This window comes from Bos grunniens, chromosome 7, assembly GCF_055505025.1.
Source record: "Bos grunniens cultivar Pamir isolate PY7600 chromosome 7, Bosgru_T2T1.0, whole genome shotgun sequence".
In the NCBI taxonomy this organism is placed as follows: Eukaryota; Metazoa; Chordata; class Mammalia; order Artiodactyla; family Bovidae; genus Bos; species Bos grunniens.
Window position 1 is genome coordinate 7449427 of NC_141171.1, and position 16819 is coordinate 7466245.

The 16819-nt window shown below is 40.0% G+C and overlaps 1 protein-coding gene across 1 annotated transcript; it reads right to left on the reverse strand.

Annotated features, from left to right (window-relative positions):
• Nucleotides 1–15600: 15600 nt before the first annotated feature.
• Nucleotides 15601–16609, reverse strand: LOC147368210 (olfactory receptor 10H4-like). The gene has a single exon (XM_086413430.1). The coding sequence runs from the start codon at nt 16592–16594 to the stop codon at nt 15746–15748; it is 849 nt and encodes a 282-aa protein (XP_086269556.1). The 5' UTR covers nt 16595–16609; the 3' UTR covers nt 15601–15745.
• Nucleotides 16610–16819: the final 210 nt, after the last annotated feature.

Sequence of the window (16819 nt, forward strand, 5' to 3'; positions counted from 1 at the left end):
GTATCCTCACACATTGTCAAGTGTCCGCTGGGGAGGTAACGGCCTCTGGTGGAGAACCACAGGTTAGGTGTGTTGTCTCCATCTTGCCTTACCTGTCTGCCCCCATCCTCTCTCTTCTCATGAAGTTGTTTATGTTCTCCTTTCTGCATCCTCCTTCCCACCTGAACTACCTGCTGCTTCCCTATTTTCATCCTTGACTCCTTACCATCAATGCACCTGTCCACCCTGGTGTCTCCCTGATACTTAACACCCTTGGTGAGGGGGTGACTGGAGCCTCTCCACTGTGAATCTTCTTGACTGGCTCTTTTCTCTGCCTCTCTCCAAACCTTTTACCACTGTATTGGCCAGGACAGTGAGGGGAGTTAGGTTAAAAGTCAGACAGGTGCTCTGTGTAACTTAAAGTGGTAGCTCTTCTCTCTCTGCATCCCAGTTTTCTTACCCATCCTGCAAAGTAATCATCACATCCATTACCTTGAAGGTGGGAAGGGTAGAGCCCTACCTACTGCCCCAATTCATAGACTCAACTTTCACAGGAAGTTTTATAAACACGAAGGGTCTCCTTGTCTGTGACAGTTGCTTGTTCCCCAGGTCTCTCCTGATCAAGTGAAAGGGAGGGAAGGTGACTCACCTGGGACTCCAGGCTCTGCAACTGCTTCTGCCTCACTCCAGCTGGAGGCTCTGGTTTGATGTTCTCCAGCAGGTAAGGGCTGGATGAGTGAGGGCTGCATGGCAAGGAACCTGCCACTATGAGTAGACTGGTGGTGGTGGGGTGGGGGGGCTACCTGAGCCTCACCTCCGTTATTTATGCTGCCTCAGCTCCCTGCCTGCTGCTTTCTCTCACTGTGATCCCCTGGACTCTATCTCTGCTGCTGCTACAGGGATGCTGGGACCCTTGGGAACCATGCAGTGCACTGGGCAATCTCAGGGATACTGTCATCATCCTTTGTCCCTCCCTTTTTGCCTGCCAGGGGTAAGTCAATTACCTGAGCTTCTCAGGGGCTCAAGCAGAGTCTAATACTTCACAAATTTGGAATTTGGAGCCCTGGCTCCTAGCAGTGGCAGGAAACCAGCCCTGCCATTGTTCACTGGGGCTGAGGAGGCTGCCTGGCTTGACTCTCCACTTTCTTTCTTGCCCATTCAGGACACTTGCTCAATTAAATGCCTTTATAAAAATTCTATAAAGCATTTATCCTTCAATTAAAAAAATAAAGTAGCAAAAAATTTTAAATAAAAATTTTTAGTAAGCACACAAACATATTTTTCTTCTTATTAAATAACTGAAATGCTGCAAACCAGACTAAAAGTCAAGCGATGGCCAGCCATGAGATCACAATGAGAAATCTGATGGACATTGCTACACACCTTTGTATGCATGTGGCAAGTGAGTAACACAAGCTCTTAAAATCAGAGTATTATTGTGGGGTTCTGTTGTGGGGTTTTTGGTTTTGTTTTTCTTTTTAAGGTGAAATTTATATAACTTAAAATTCACCACTGTAAAGTGAACAGTTCTGTTTCATTTAGCACATTCACAATGTTATTTAACTACCATCTCTACCCAGTTCTCAAACATTTTCATCACTTCAAGAACTGGGAGACCTTATCCCATTATCAGTCTTCCTCCCCTGAGTCCCTGGCAACCACTAATTTCCTTTTTTACCCTGTGGGTTTTCCTGATTTGGGCATGTCATGCAAATGGAATGATACAATATGTATGTAGCCTTTGGGATCTGGTTTTTCCACTCAGTGTAATATTTTCAGGATTCATCCATCACGTAGCATGCATCAGTGCTTCATTCCTTTTTATAGCTAAGTACTTTGGCCACCTCATGCGAAGAGTTGACTCATTGGAAAAGACTCTGATGTTGGGAGGGATTGGGGGCAGGAGGAGAAGGGGACCACAGAGGATGAGATGGCTGGATGGCATCAATGACTTGATGGACGTGAGTCTGAGTGAACTCCGGGAGTTGGTGATGGACAGGGAGGCCTGGCGTGCTGCGATTCATGGGGTCACAAAGAGTCGGACACAACTGAGTGACTGAACTGAACTGAACTGAATATTCCACTATGTGGGTGGATCGTATTTTGTTTAGTCATTCACCTACTGATGGGCATTTGGACTGTTTCTGCCACTGGGCTGTATGAATAGTGCTGCTCTGGTTATTTGTATACAGAGATTTAATTAAATTCATTTCTTTGAGGTGTGCTCCTAGGAGTAAAAGTGCTGAGTCATAAAGTAATTCCATATTTAATTTTTTGGTGGACCACCAAACTAGTTTTCATACTATGTATTTTAACACAAATCTGATTGTTTTGTAGGAACCTTGCTGTAACTTGACTTATTTGCTCTCATTTTGGAGTAATATTCATGTTAGTTTATTATAGACAGATATTTCTCAACCTTGGCAGTGTTTCTCCACACCCTCACCAATGTTCAATGTTGTGAAATTTAATTTTGCCAACACGGTTGCCAAGTTGGCTCCCACTGGCACTTTAATTTGCATTTTCCTAATTACTATGGAAATAACAGTTGAAAAGCATCATTTCTTTTTTTTAAATTAATTTATTTTAATTGGAGGCTAATTACTTTACAATACTGTGGTGGTTTTTTTTTTTTTTTTAATTTACAATATTGTATTGGTTTTGCCATATATCAACATGAATCTGCCACAGGTATACACGTGTTCCCCATCCTGAACCCTCCTCCCTCCTCCCTCCCCGTACCATCCCTCTGGGTCGTCCCAGTGCACCAGCCCCAAACATCCAGTACCGTGCATTGAATCTGGACTGGCGACTCATTTCATATATGATATTATACATGTTTCAATGCCATTCTCCCAAATCATCCCACCCTCTCCCTCTCCCACAGAGTCCAAAAGACTGTTCTAGACATCAGTGTCTCTTTTGCTGTCTCGTATACAGGGTTATTGTTACCATCTTTCTAAATTCCATATATATGCATTAGTATACTGTATTGGTGTTTTTCTTTCTGGCTTACTTCACTCTGTATAATAGGCTCCAGTTTCATCCACCTCATTAGAACTGATTCAAATGTATTCTTTTTAATGGCTGAGTAATACTCCATTGTGTATATGTACCACTGCTTTTTTATCCATTCGTCTGCTGATGGACATCTAGGTTGCTTCCATGTCCTGGCTATTATAAACAGTGCTGCGGTGAACATTGGGGTACACGTGTCTCTTTCCCTTCTGGTTTCCTCAGTGTGTATGCCCAGCAGTGGGATTGCTGGATCATAAGGCAGTTCTATTTCCAGTTTTTTAAGGAATCTCCACACTGTTCTCCATAGTGGCTGTACTAGTTTGCATTCCCACCAACAGTGTAAGAGGGTTCCCTTTTCTCCACACCCTCTCCAGCATTTGTTGCTTGTAGACTTTTGGATCACAGCCATTCTGACTGGCGTGAAATGGTACCTCATAGTGGTTTTGATTTGCATTTCTCTGATGAGTGATATTGAGCATCTTTTCATGTGTTTGTTAGCCATCTGTATGTCTTCTTTGGAGAAATGTCTATTTAGTTCTTTGGCCCATTTTTTGATTGGGTCATTTATTTTTCTGGAATTGAGCTATAGGAGTTGCTTGTATATTTTTGAGATTAGTTGTTTGTCAGTTGCTTCATTTGCTATTATTTTCTCCCATTCTGAAGGCTGTCTTTTCACCTTGCTTATAGTTTCCTTTGTTGTGCAGAAGCTTTTAAGTTGAATTAGGTCCCATTTGTTTATTTTTGCTTTTATTTCCAATATTCTCAGAGGTGGGTCATAGAGGATCCTGCTGTGATTTGTGTCAGAGAGTGTTTTGCCTATGTTCTCCTCTAGGAGTTTTATAGTTTCTGGTCTTACGTTTAGATCTTAAATCCATTTTAAGTTTATTTTTGTGTATGGTGTTAGAAAGTGCTCTAGTTTCATTCTTTTACAAGTGGTTGACCAATTTTTTCCAGCACCACTTGTTAAAGAGATTGTCTTTAATCCATTGTATATTCTTGCCTCCTTTGTCAAAGATAAGGTGTCCATATATGCGTGGATTTATCTCTGGGCTTTCTATTTTGTTCCATTGATCTATATTTCTGTCTTTGTTCCAGTACCATACTGTCTTGATGACTGTGGTTTTGTAGTAGAGCCTGAAGTCAGGCAGGTTGATCCCTCTAATTCCATTCTTGTTTTTCAAGATTTCTTTGGTTATTACAGGTTTTTTGTATTTCCATACAAATTGTGAAATTATTTGTTCCAGTTCTCTGAAAAATACCATTGATTGCTTGATAGGGATTGTATTGAATCTATAATTTGCTTTGGGTAGTATACTCATTTTCACTATATTGATTCTTCCAATCCATGAACATGGTATATTTCTCCATCTATTTGTGTCCTCTTGATCTCTTTCACCAGTGTTTTACAGTTTTCTATATATAGGTTTTTTGTTTCTTTAGGTAGATTTATTCCTAAGTATTTTATTCTTTTCATCACACTGGTGAATGGTGTTGTTTCCTTAATTTCTCTTTCTGTTTTCTCATTGTTAGTGTATAGGAATGCAAGGGATTTCTGTGTGTTAATTTTACATCCTACAACTTTACTATATTCATTGATTACCTCTAATAATTTTCTGGTTTTCTATCTTGTAAAAAAAATTTAGAGTTTTCTATCTTGTCAGTCAGTCAAATCTTAACTTAAAAAAATTCTCTAAGATAATAATCACATTTTGGAAAAGGATAGATGTAATTTTTTTAAATAAAACTATTTTCTTACAAAGGCTATTAAATTAATTTATTTGAAACTGCAAAAAACTTTGACTACTAGAACTCTGATTTAGAGACAAAGGTAGGGATAAAAACTGCTCTGCACAAAAACACACACACATGTTTTTTAGTATTAGGGTAGGTCCACATTTAATACAATTACATAATCTTCATGAAGGGAACTATATAATGACATCTTCAAGTCTCTATGTTTTTCTTGAACAGTAGAATGCCAAGCTAATAAACATAACTGCACATAAAAGCCTTGTGAAATGACAGAAAAGTGTCAGACCTTTACTGTGGGCAAGCACAAGGTAATACATGGAGGAGAAAATAATTGTCCAGATTACACCAGTGGATGAGTGAGTGCTAATCTAGCAAGAAACCTGGCTTCTATCTAAAATAGTAATGTTTTAGAATATTCTTTTGAGTTTGAACAAAGTAAGTTGATGATAATTTGTAAAATTATTACATAATGAGATTGAACAATAACATGATATTGCAACATTAAAAGTAATGGACAGTACAGCCAAAGCCACGAGATAGTATTAAAGGTATACAGGTATATAGTAAGATACATAAGGACAAGCTGTTTTATAGCTTTTTATTGTTAAAGTAGGATGCTTTAGGATGATGTCCCTTAACTTTGAGTTTTTAATGTAAATCTTAGACAGTTAAAGACTTTCTCAATTTGCTCTATGAAAGATAACAGTATTTATTTTTTAAAAAATTCTCTTTGAGAAATGACCTATGAAATTAACTAGACATAATAGTAAGTATGGGGATAACATTTTTAATGAAATTCACAGAAATATTATTGTCATCTGCAGAACTATGTTATTGTGACAGAAATAAATGAAACCTAGTAGAGTTTTGTTGGAGAAGGCAATGGCACCCTACTCCAGTACTCTTGCCTGGAAAATCCCATGGATGGAAGAGCCTGGTAGGCTGCAGTCCATGGGGTTGCGAAGAGTTGGACACTTACTGAGCGACTTCACATTCACTTTTCACTTTCATGCACTGGAGAAGGAAATGGCAACCCACTCCAGTGTTCTTGCCTGGAGAATCCCAGGGATGGTGGAGCCTGGTGGGCTGCCGTCTGTGGGGTCGCACAGAGTCAGACACGACTGAAGCGACTTAGCAGCAGTAGCAGCAGCATGTAGAAGATCATGTCATCTGCAAACAGTGAGAGTTTTACTTCTTCCTTTCCAATCTGGATTCCTTTTATTTCTTTTTCTTCTCTGATTGCTGTGGAAAAATCTTCCAAAACTATGTTGAACAGTAGTGGTGAGAGTGGGCACACTTGTCTTGTTCCTGACTTTAGGGGAAATGCTTTCAATTTTTCACCATTGAAGATGTTTTCTGTGGGTTTATCATATATGGCTTTTATTATGTTGAGGTATATTGGTTATTTAACTTATATGCAGAGTACATCATGAGAAACTTTGGGCTGGAAAAAGCACAAGCTGGAATCAAGATTGCCGGGAGAAATATCAATAACCTGAGATATGCAAATGACACCACACATATGGCAGAAAGTGAAGAAGAACTAAAGAGCTTCTTGATGAAAGTGAAAAAGGAGAGTTAAAAAGTTGACTTAAAGCTCAACATTCAGAAAACTAAGATCAAGGTATCTGGTCCCATCACTTCATGGCAAATAGACGGGGAAACAGTGGAAACAGTGGTTGACTTTATTTTTCTGGGCTCTAAAAGCACTGCAGATGGTGATTGTATCCATGAAATTAAAAGACACTTACTCCTTGGAAGAAAAGCTATGACCAACCTAGATAGCACATTAAAAAGCAGAGACATTACTTTGCCAACAAAGGTCCATCTAGTCAAGGCTATGGTTTTTCCAGTGGTTATGTATGGGTGTGAGAGTTGGATTATAAAGAAAGCTGAGCGCCAAAGAATTGATGCTTTTGAACTGTGGTGTTGGAGAAGACTCTTGAGAGTCCCTTGGACTGTAAGGCAATCCAACCAGTCCATCCTAAAGGAGATCACTCCTGAGTGTTCATTGGTAGGACTGATTTTGAAGCTGAAACTCCAATACATTGGCCACCTGATGAGAAGAGCTGACTCATTGGAAAAGAGCCTGATGCTGGGAGAGATTGAGGGCAGGAGGTGAAGGGGACGACAGAGGATGAGATGGTTGGATGGCATCACTGACTCAATGGACATGGGTTTGGGTGGACCCGGGAGTTGGTGGTGGACAGGGAGGCCTGGCATGCTGTGGTTCATGGGGTCAAAAAGAGTTGGACACAACTGAGCAACTGAATTGAACTGATATTCTTTCTATGCCTGCTTTCTGGAGGTTGTTGTTGTTTTTTTTTAATCACAAATGGATGTTGAATTTTGTCAAAGGCTTTCTCTGCAGCTGTTGAGATAATCATATGGTTTTTAGTTTTCAATTTGTTAATGTGGTGTATTACATTGATTGATTTATGAATATTGAAGAATCCTTGCATCCCTGGGATAAAGCCCACTTGATCATGATGTATGATCTTTTTTATATGTTTTTGGATTCTGAAAGCTAGAATTTTGTTGAGTATTTTTGCATCTATGTTCATCAGTGGTATTGGCCTGCAGTTTTCTTTTTTTGTGGTATCTTTGTCTGATTTTGGTGTTAGGGTGATGGTGGCTTCATAGAATAAGTTTGGAAGTTTACCTTCCTCTGCAATTTTCTGCAAGAGTTTGAGTAGGATAGGTGTTTTCTCTTCTTTAAATTTTTGGGAGAGTTCAGCTGTGAAGCTGTCTTGTCCTGAGCTTTTGTTTGTTGGAAGATTTCTGTTTACAGTTTCAATTTCCATGCTTGTGATGGCTCTGTTAAGATTTTCTATTTCCTCCTGGTTCAGTTTTGGAAAGTTATACTTTTCTAAGAATTTGTCCATTTCTTCCAAGTTGTCCATTTTATTGGCATATAGTTGCTGATAGTAGTCTCTTATGATCCTGTGTATTTCTGTGTTGTCTGTTGTGATTGCTCCATTTTCATTTTAAATTTTGTTGATTTGATTCTTCTCCCTTTTTTTCTTGATGACTCTGGCTAATGGTTTGTCTATTTTATTTATCTTCTCAAAGAACAAGCTTCTAGCTTTGTTGATTTTTGCTATGGTCTCCTTTGTTTCTTTTGCATTTATTTCTGCCTTATTTTTATTTTTTATGATTTCTTCCCTTCTATGAACCCTGGAATTCTTCATTTCTTCTTTTTGTAGTTGCTTAAGGTGTAGAGTTAGGTTATTTAATTGATTTTTCTCTTGTTTCTTGAGGTAAGCTTGTATTGCTATGAACCTTCCCCTTAGCACTACTTTTACTGAATCCCATAGGTTTTGGGTTGTTATGTTTTCATTTTCATTTGTTTCTATGCATATTTTGATTCCTTCTGTGGTTTGTTGGTTATTCAGAAGCATGTTGTTTAGCCTCCATATGATTGTATTTTTAATATTTTTTTTTTCCTGTAGTCGACATCTAATCTTACCACATTGTGATCAGAAAAGATGCTTGGAATGATTTCAATTTTTTTTTTAAATTTACCAAGGCTAGATTTATGGCCCTGGATGTGATCTATCCTGGAGAATGTTCCATGTGCACTTGAGAAAAAGGTGAAATTCTTTGTTTTGGGGTGAAATGTCCTAGGGATATCAATTAGGTTTAACTAGCCCATTGTATCATTTAAAGTTTGTGTTTCCTTGCTACTTTTCTGTTTAGTTGATTTATTTATAGGTGTGAGCGGGGTATTAAAATCTCCCACTTCTGATTTCTCCTTCATATTTGAATGAGATCCTTGCCGGGTATAGTAATCTGGGTTGTAAGCTTTTCTCTTTCATCACTTTAAGTATGTCCTGCCATTCCCTTCTGGCTTGAAGAGTTTCTATTGAAAAATCAGCTGTTATCCTTATGGGGATCCCCTTGTGAGTTATTTGTTGTTTTTCCCTTGCTGCTTTTAATATTTATTCTTTGTGTTTGATTTTCATTAATTTGATTAATATGTGTCTTGGCGTGTTTTGCCTTGGGTTTATCCTGTTTGGGACTCTCTGGGTTTCTTGGACTTAGGTAGCTATTTCCTCTCCCATTTTAGGGACATTTTCAACTATTATCTCCTCAAGTATTTTCTCATGGTCTTTCTTTTTGTCTTCTTCTTCTGGGACTCCTATGATTCGAATGTTGTGGCATTTGACATTGTCCCAGAGGTCTCTAAGGTTGTCCTCATTTCTTTATATTCTTTTTTCCTCTATGCTTCATTTATTTCCACCATTCTATCTTCTACCTCACTTATTCTATCTTCTGCCTCAGTTATTCTACTGTTGGTTCCCTCCAATGTGCTTTTGGTCTCAGTTATTGCATTATTAATTATATATTGACTCTTTTTTATTTCTTCTAGGTCCTTGTTAAATTTTTCTTGCATCTTCTCAATCCTTGGTCTCCAGACTATTTATTAGTAGCTCCATTTCGTTTTCAAGATTTTGGATCATTTTTGCTATAATTATTCTGAATTCTTTTTCAGGTAGACTCCCTATCTACTCCTCTTTTGTTTGGTTTGGTGGGCATTTATCATGTTCCTTTACCTGCTGAATATTTCTCTGCCTTTCCATCTTATTTAGATTGCTGTGTTTAGGGTGGCCTTTCTGTATTCTGGAAGTTTGTGGTTCCTCTTTATTGTGGAGGTTCCTCCCTGTGGGGGGGTTGGACGAATGGCTTGTCAAGGTTTCCTGGTTAGGGAAGCTTGTGTCAGTGTTCTGATGGGTGAAGCTGGATCTCCTCTCTGTGGAGTGGAATGAAGTGTCCAGTAGTGAGTTTTGAGGTGTCTATAGGTTTGTGTGACTTTTGACCACCTGTATTTTAATGATCAGGGTTATGTTTCTGCATTATTGTAGAATTAGCTTGGTATGTCTTGCTCTGACACTTGTTGGCTCTTAAGTGGAGCTTGGTTTCAGTGTAGGTATGGAGGCTTTGGAATGAGCTCTTGTCGATTAATGTTCCCTGGAGTCAGGAGTTCTCTGCTGTTCTCAGGATTTTGATTTAAGCCTCCTGTCTCTGGCTTTCAGTCTTATTCTTACAGTAGCCTCAAGACTTCCACATCCATACAACACTGATAATAAAGCACCCAGGTTAATGGTGAAAAGATTCTCCACCATGAAGGATGCCCAGAGAGGTTCACAGAGTTACATGGAGAAGAGAAGAGGGAGGAGGGAGATAGAGGTGACCAGGAGGAGAAGAGGGGGAATAAAAGGGGGGGAGAGCAATCTAGCCAGTAATCAGTTCCCCGTGTGCTCTCCATAGTCTGGAACACTTAGAGTGGTTCATGGAGTTACATAGAGGAAAGAAGAGGGAGGAAGGAGATAGAGGTGACCAGAAGGAGAAGAGGGGGAGTCAAAAGGAGAGACATAGATCTAGCCAGTAATCAGTTCCCTGAGTGTTCTCCACAGCCCAGAACACCCAAAGAAACTCACAGAGTTGGGTATAGAAGAGAAGGGGGAAGGAGGAGATAGAGGTGACCTGGGGGAGAAAAAGGAGAGTCAAAAGGGAGAGAGAACGATCAAGCCAGTAATCACACTCCTAAGTAAAAATGAGTGCTGAAGATTGGCTTCTTAAAGGTACAAAATTGATAAAAAATACCAAAAAGCAAACATTAAAAATCTACAGTAGAGGTTAGACTCTCAGAAATACAATATTAAAAAAAACTAAAATTATAAAATATATATATATATGAAATCTGCTTTAAAATGGGATCTTTTTTGCAAAGTAATAGTGTATAAAAATGAAAATTAATGGAGTAATAAAGAATTTTAAAATTTAAAAAAAATTAAAAGATGATGATAGTAAAAATATATCTAGGAATTTCTCTGGATTTGTTGAGGGCAGTGTGGGGTCAGTTCAGTTTCAAATAGTTTCTTGTTCCAGCTTATACTTCTTCTCAAGGTCTATAGGCCCCTTCCAATGTAGTCAATGCTAACTGCTGCTGCTGCTGCTAAGTCGCTTCAGTTGTGTCGGACTCTGTGCAACCCCATAGATGGCAGCCCACCAGGCTCCTCTGTCCATGGGATTCTCCAGGCAAGAACACTAAAGTGGGTTGCCATTTCCTCCTCCAATGCATGAAAGTGAAAAGCCAAAGTGAAGTCACTCAGTCGTGTCCGAGTCTTAGCGACCCCATGGACTGCAGCCTACCAGGTTCCTCCATCCACGGGATTTGCCAGGCAAGAGTACTGGAGTGGAGTGCCATTGCCTTCTCCAACAATGCTAACTACAGGGTTTTAATCTTTTGCACCTGTCACTTCCAGATCAGCTCCCTCTTCTTTGTTTCTTTTGGATTCCTCTGTTTGCAAGTCTCTCCAATGTCTAATTTCTGCTTTGATACAAGGGGGTGAATGTGGTCACTTATTTAGGCTCACTCGTTCAGTTGTGCTGTGGGGAGGGAGGAACACTGCAAACAAATATCACTGGCATTTGTGGGGAGTGCTCGCATTGTCTCGGCCAAACTGGGTTTGCCCCTGCTCACGGCGTGTGTGCTTTCCTGGTCTACACTGCTCAGGCGCCAGATTGCTCTGCAGGGGAACTGTTTAAAGTGGGCCCTGCCTTGTGTGTACTTCCCAAGTCTAAGCCACTGAAGTTCAGGTTCTTGTGTACTCCACAAAGGCACAGAGTTGGTTGGGCCTGTGTTTTGTTCCCCTCCAGGTCCGAGCAGCTTAGGCAACCAGGTGCTTGGCAAGCGCATTCTCCTTAGGTGCAGTGAGTCTTATCACCTCCCCGGTTCCAGCCCCTCGGTTTCCTGGGTGTGCAACAAGAGCGCCATCTCAGGTGTGCTGTGTGTCTCCTCTGGGAAGCTAATCTCTGATTGCAAACCTCCTGCTGCTTCTGCTAAATCGCTTTGGATGTCAATTGTCCAGGATCTCAGGAAGACTTGGTTAGCTACTGATGCTAGCCTGCTCACAGTTTGGTGGTGGATGCATCTCTGGAGCAGAGCTTGCCTCTCACCTTCTGACTGTGGCTGTCGCCCACCTGCCTCTCTGCCTCTGGTGGGGGGATGGGCCAGTTCACAGCCAGCTAGCTCTCCTCTGGTATTCACACAGTCCTTTGTTCTGTGAGTGGCCTGGCAGTGCCTTAGAGCTTTTTGCGGGAAAGTTCTCTCTCTCTCTTTTTTTCTCTCAGGCTATCCCACAGTTTGAGAGAATAACATTGAAAAATGTACATTACCACATGTAAAATTGAACACCAGTGCGAGTTCGATGCAAGAAGCAGGGCACCCAAAGCCGGTGCTCTACTACAACCCAGAGGGATAAGGTGGGGAGGTAGGTGGGAGAGGGGTTCAGGATTTGGTGGGACACATGTATACCTGTGGCCAATTCATATTGATGTATAGCAAAACCCATCACAATATTGTGACTATCCTCCCTTCTCTCATAGCTCAGTTGGTAAAGAATCTGCCTGCAGTGCAGGAGACCTGGGTTCGATTCCTGAGTTGGGAAGATCCCCTGGAGAAGGAAATGGCAGTCCACTCCAGTATTCTTACCTGGACAACCCCATGGACAGAGAAGCCTGGTGGGCTACAGATCGTGGAGTCACAAGAGTCAGACATGACTTAGCAACTAAACCACCACCACCATCCTCCAATTAAAATAAATTAATTAATTTTTAAAAAGGGAAAAAATTGTCAACCTCTCAAACTTTAATCAACCAAAAATATCATGCAACCATTTCAAATTTGGTTTCAACTTATTATTTTTAAGACAATTTTTTTCAGAGCCGTTTCCATTTCACAGCAAAATTGAGAGGAAAGCAGAGATTTCCCATATACCCTGTGCCCCCTCGCACATACACAGAGTCTCACATTATCAATTTCCTCTACCAGAGTGGTACATTTGTTGCAATAGATGAACCTAAGTTGACATAGTATCATCACCAAAGTCCATAATTTACATTATGTTTCACTTTCATTGTGTCTTCTATGGATTAACATATATAGTGAGATGTATCCATTGTTATAGTATCATGCAGAGTATTTTCACTGCTTTAAAAATCCTCTGTGTTCTGTCTAGTCATCCATCCCTCTCCCTTATCCTTTGGCAACCACTGGTCTTTTTATTGCCTCCACTGTTCAGCTTTTCCCACAGTATCATACAGTTGGAATCATATAGTTCATAGTCTTTTTAGATAGGCTTCTTTCACTTTGCAATGTGCAATAAAGGTTCCTCAAAGTCTTTTGATGGATTGATAGCTCAAATTTTTGGTGCTAAATAATATTCCATTGTCTTGGTGTTGTTGTTCAGTCACCAAGTCATCTCCAACTCTTTGCAACCCATGGACTGCAGCACCCCAGGCTTCCCTGTCCATCACCAACTCCCAGAGCCGATCAAACTCATGTCCATTGAGTCAGTGATGCCATCCAACCATCTCATCCTTTGTTGTCCCTTCTCCTCTTGCCCTCAATCTTTCCAGAATCAGGATATTTTCTAAGGAGTCTGCTCTTGAATCAGGTGGCCAAAGTATTGGAGCTTCAGCTTCAGCATTGGTTCTTCCAATGAATATTCAGGACTGATTTCCTTCAGGATTGCTCAGCTTATTTATCTACTCGTCTATTGTAGGACATCTTGATTCTTTCAAGTTTTGGCAATTTCAAAGAAATATGCTATAAACATCGGTGTGCATATTTTTTTTGTAAACCTAAGTGTTCAACTCCTTTGGGTAAATACCAGGGAGTGTGTTTGATGGATTATATAGGAAGATTATGTTCTATTTTGTAGGACATCACCAAATTATGGCTATACCATTTTGCATTCCTAGTAATGAATGAGAGTTTTTGTTGTTTCACATCCTTAAGAGCATTTAGTGTTGCCACTGTTACAGGTTTTAGTCATTCTAATAGGCAAGTGGTGGTAAAATGTATTTTTAAATGGATAACTAATTGCCCCAACAAGATTTAAGAATAGTCTATGGTTTTGAAATTGGGTTATTCCATGACACTTATGCCATTCCATTATTTTACATGTCTGTTTCTGTACAATATTGCTTTTTAAAAATTATTTTAGCTTTCTAAATTAATTTTAGTGGTAGTAAAATATTTATAGTGTGGTATTTATATAACATTATAGTGACGATAGTTATAGTAGTTCATAATGACTAAGACTTAGTCACTACTCTGACTCTGGTAGTCATTTATGATTTTAATTGTATAAGCAGATACATATGTAAGTCATTAATCCTCACAATAACCATATGAGCTAGGTACTTATGATATCTGCATTTCTCAAGTTTAGGAAACAGAACTGTAAAAAATTACATAGCCATGGTTCATAAAAAAGTTACATAGCCATAGCTACATTGACCATGAAGAAGTATATTTTTTCCTATGTATATCTCTCCTTTTTAAAAAAATTTATTTTTGTTGAGGTAACATTGATCTATAACATTATGTATGTTTCACGTGTACAGCGTTATGTATCTACTCTGTGCACATTACAGTTACTATCCAAATTTTCTTTTCTGTTCATCTCCACACAGTTGACCTCTTTCCCCATTTTACCCTCATCTCTCCTTCCCCTCTGTGCTCATGTTTATTTTTGTTTGGTTTGTTCATTTATTGTTGTCTTTATTTCTTTGTTTTTTATATTGCACAAATGAGTGAAATTATGTGCTATTTGTCTTTAACCACCTGAGTTATTTCACTTAGCATAATATGCTCAAGATCCATCCATGCTGTCACAAGTGGCAAGGTTTCATATTTCTAATGGCTGAGTAGTGTTCCATTATGTATTAAGATATATCTCACATCTTCCTTATCCCATCGTTAAGTTGTTTCCACTTCTTGGCTATTGTAAAATATTCCATGATGAACATAGGGCTGCACACATCTTTTTGAATTAGTTTTTGTATTCTTTGTATAAATACCCCCAAAATGGAATAGCTGGATCATATAGTAGTCCAAGGCTTACTTTTTTTGAGGAATCTCCATATGGCCTCCCATGTTGGCTGCACCAATTTACATTTTCCACAATGTTCCCTTACCTCCACATCTTTGATAACATTTGTTTTCTCTTGGTAGAAGAACTTGAGCTCACTTCCTCTCCTGAAAACACTAAAATCTAACTGCTGCATAACCTGGACAAAAAAGACTGGAATCTGTTCTTCTGAGCCTCTTCTAAAATATGCAGAGGAAGGAGGCTCCCAAGCTCATTTTATGAGGCCACCATCACACTGAAATCAAAACCACAAAAAGAGAAAATTGTGGGTCAATATCACTGATGAAGATAGAGGCAGAAATCATCAACAAAATACTAGCAAATCAAATCCAACAACACATTGGAAGGATCAAGTGAGATTTATCCCAGAGATGCAAGGATTCTTCTATATACACAAGACAATCAATATGACACAACACATCAACAAACTGAAGAATGAAAATTATATGATCACCTCAAAAGATGCAGAAAAAGTTGTTGACAAAATTCAACACCCATTTATGATTAAAAATAAAACACTCTACAGAAAGTGAGCACAGAGGAAACCTCCTTAACTTAATAAAGGCTATATATGACAAACCCACAGCAAACATCATTCTCAACAGTCAGTAATTACTTTACATGTCAGTGTTTCATATATGGAAAAGACCCAGTCCTGGTGGTATTTCTTATTATCTTTAGGTAATTTTATTCATTTTCATTTTGGGGGATGGGGAATTAAAATCTACTTTTGCTAATCCATTCAAGGATAACCACCTGTATCAGGGTCCTGATACATGCATCTGGTGCTCCCCACTTGCTTATAGATATATAGCACATTCTTAGGTATAGATAATGGGACAGAGTTCATTTCACTGGGAATAAATAAAAGATTATGATGAGACAGACTATGCAACAGGGGGAAACATTGGAGAAAAGTGAGTAGCTAGTATGCATCAAACTCTGATGGAGTGTGAGTATTTTACAGACCCGAATCATTACAAGAGTTCTATGGAGACAGATATTATTAAACCCCTCTCATCCATCACAGTTCCATACCACCAAACTGGCCATCAGAAGCTTAGGGGACAGAAAGTTCTGTGCAAATTTCTCTTTATGCCATTTTTCAGCTCCTTATTCCTGAGACTGAAAATGATGGGGCTAAGAAAGGGGGTAAAGACTGTATATATGGTGGTCATCAGAGTGTTATTGTCCATAGAATGGGGGCCTTTGAGCTTCAGATAGATGATGGAGGCAAAACCATAGTGCACGACCACTATGGTGAGGTGGGAGACACAGGTGGAGAAGGTCTTGTGCCGGCCCTCAGTGGAGGGGATCCTCAGGATGGCGGCCACGATGAAGACATAGGAGAGGAAGATGAGGAATAAGCAGCCCATCAGGGCTGTGACACAAACCAAGATTACAGCTATGGTGACAGAGGCTGTCTCCTTTCCACAGGCCAACTTCAAGAGGGAAAGCACATGGCAGACAAAATGGTGTATCTCCTTAGACCCACAGAAGGTGAGATGAAAAACTATCAATGTCACCATCAACCCCACAACTGAGCCACCAGCCCAGCACCAGGACACAAGACGGGCACAGTCACGGGTGCTCATGAGCACGTTGTAACGCAGGGGGTGGCAGATGGCCACATAGCGGTCATAGCCCATGATCATGAGCAGGAAGGAGTGGGTGTAGCCAAATGTAAAGGAGAAGAACATCTGGCTGGCACAGGCCACAAAGGTGATGGAGCGATGGGTGGAGACCATGTCCACCAACATTCGAGGGGTGACCGCAACAGTGAACAGGATCTCGGAGATGGAGAGGGTGCACAGGAAGAGGTACATGGGGGTGTGGAGGCTGTGCTCCCTCCAGATGGTGCCCATGATGAGCAGGTTCCCCAGCAGTGTGAACAGGTACATCAGCAGGTACAGCAGGAAGAAGGTGGGCAGGAGCTGCTGAGGGAAGTTGGAGAAGCCAATGAGGATGAATTCAGACACTGTGCTGTAGTTCTGACCAGACAAGGATGCTGCATCTGGGGAGATCAGAAACAAGATGAAGGCCCAGTGGTTAAAACAGAGGCTCTAACATAGATTAAATGGCAATTGCAGAGCTCTATATGCTATATATTCAAGGGTTTCTCAGCA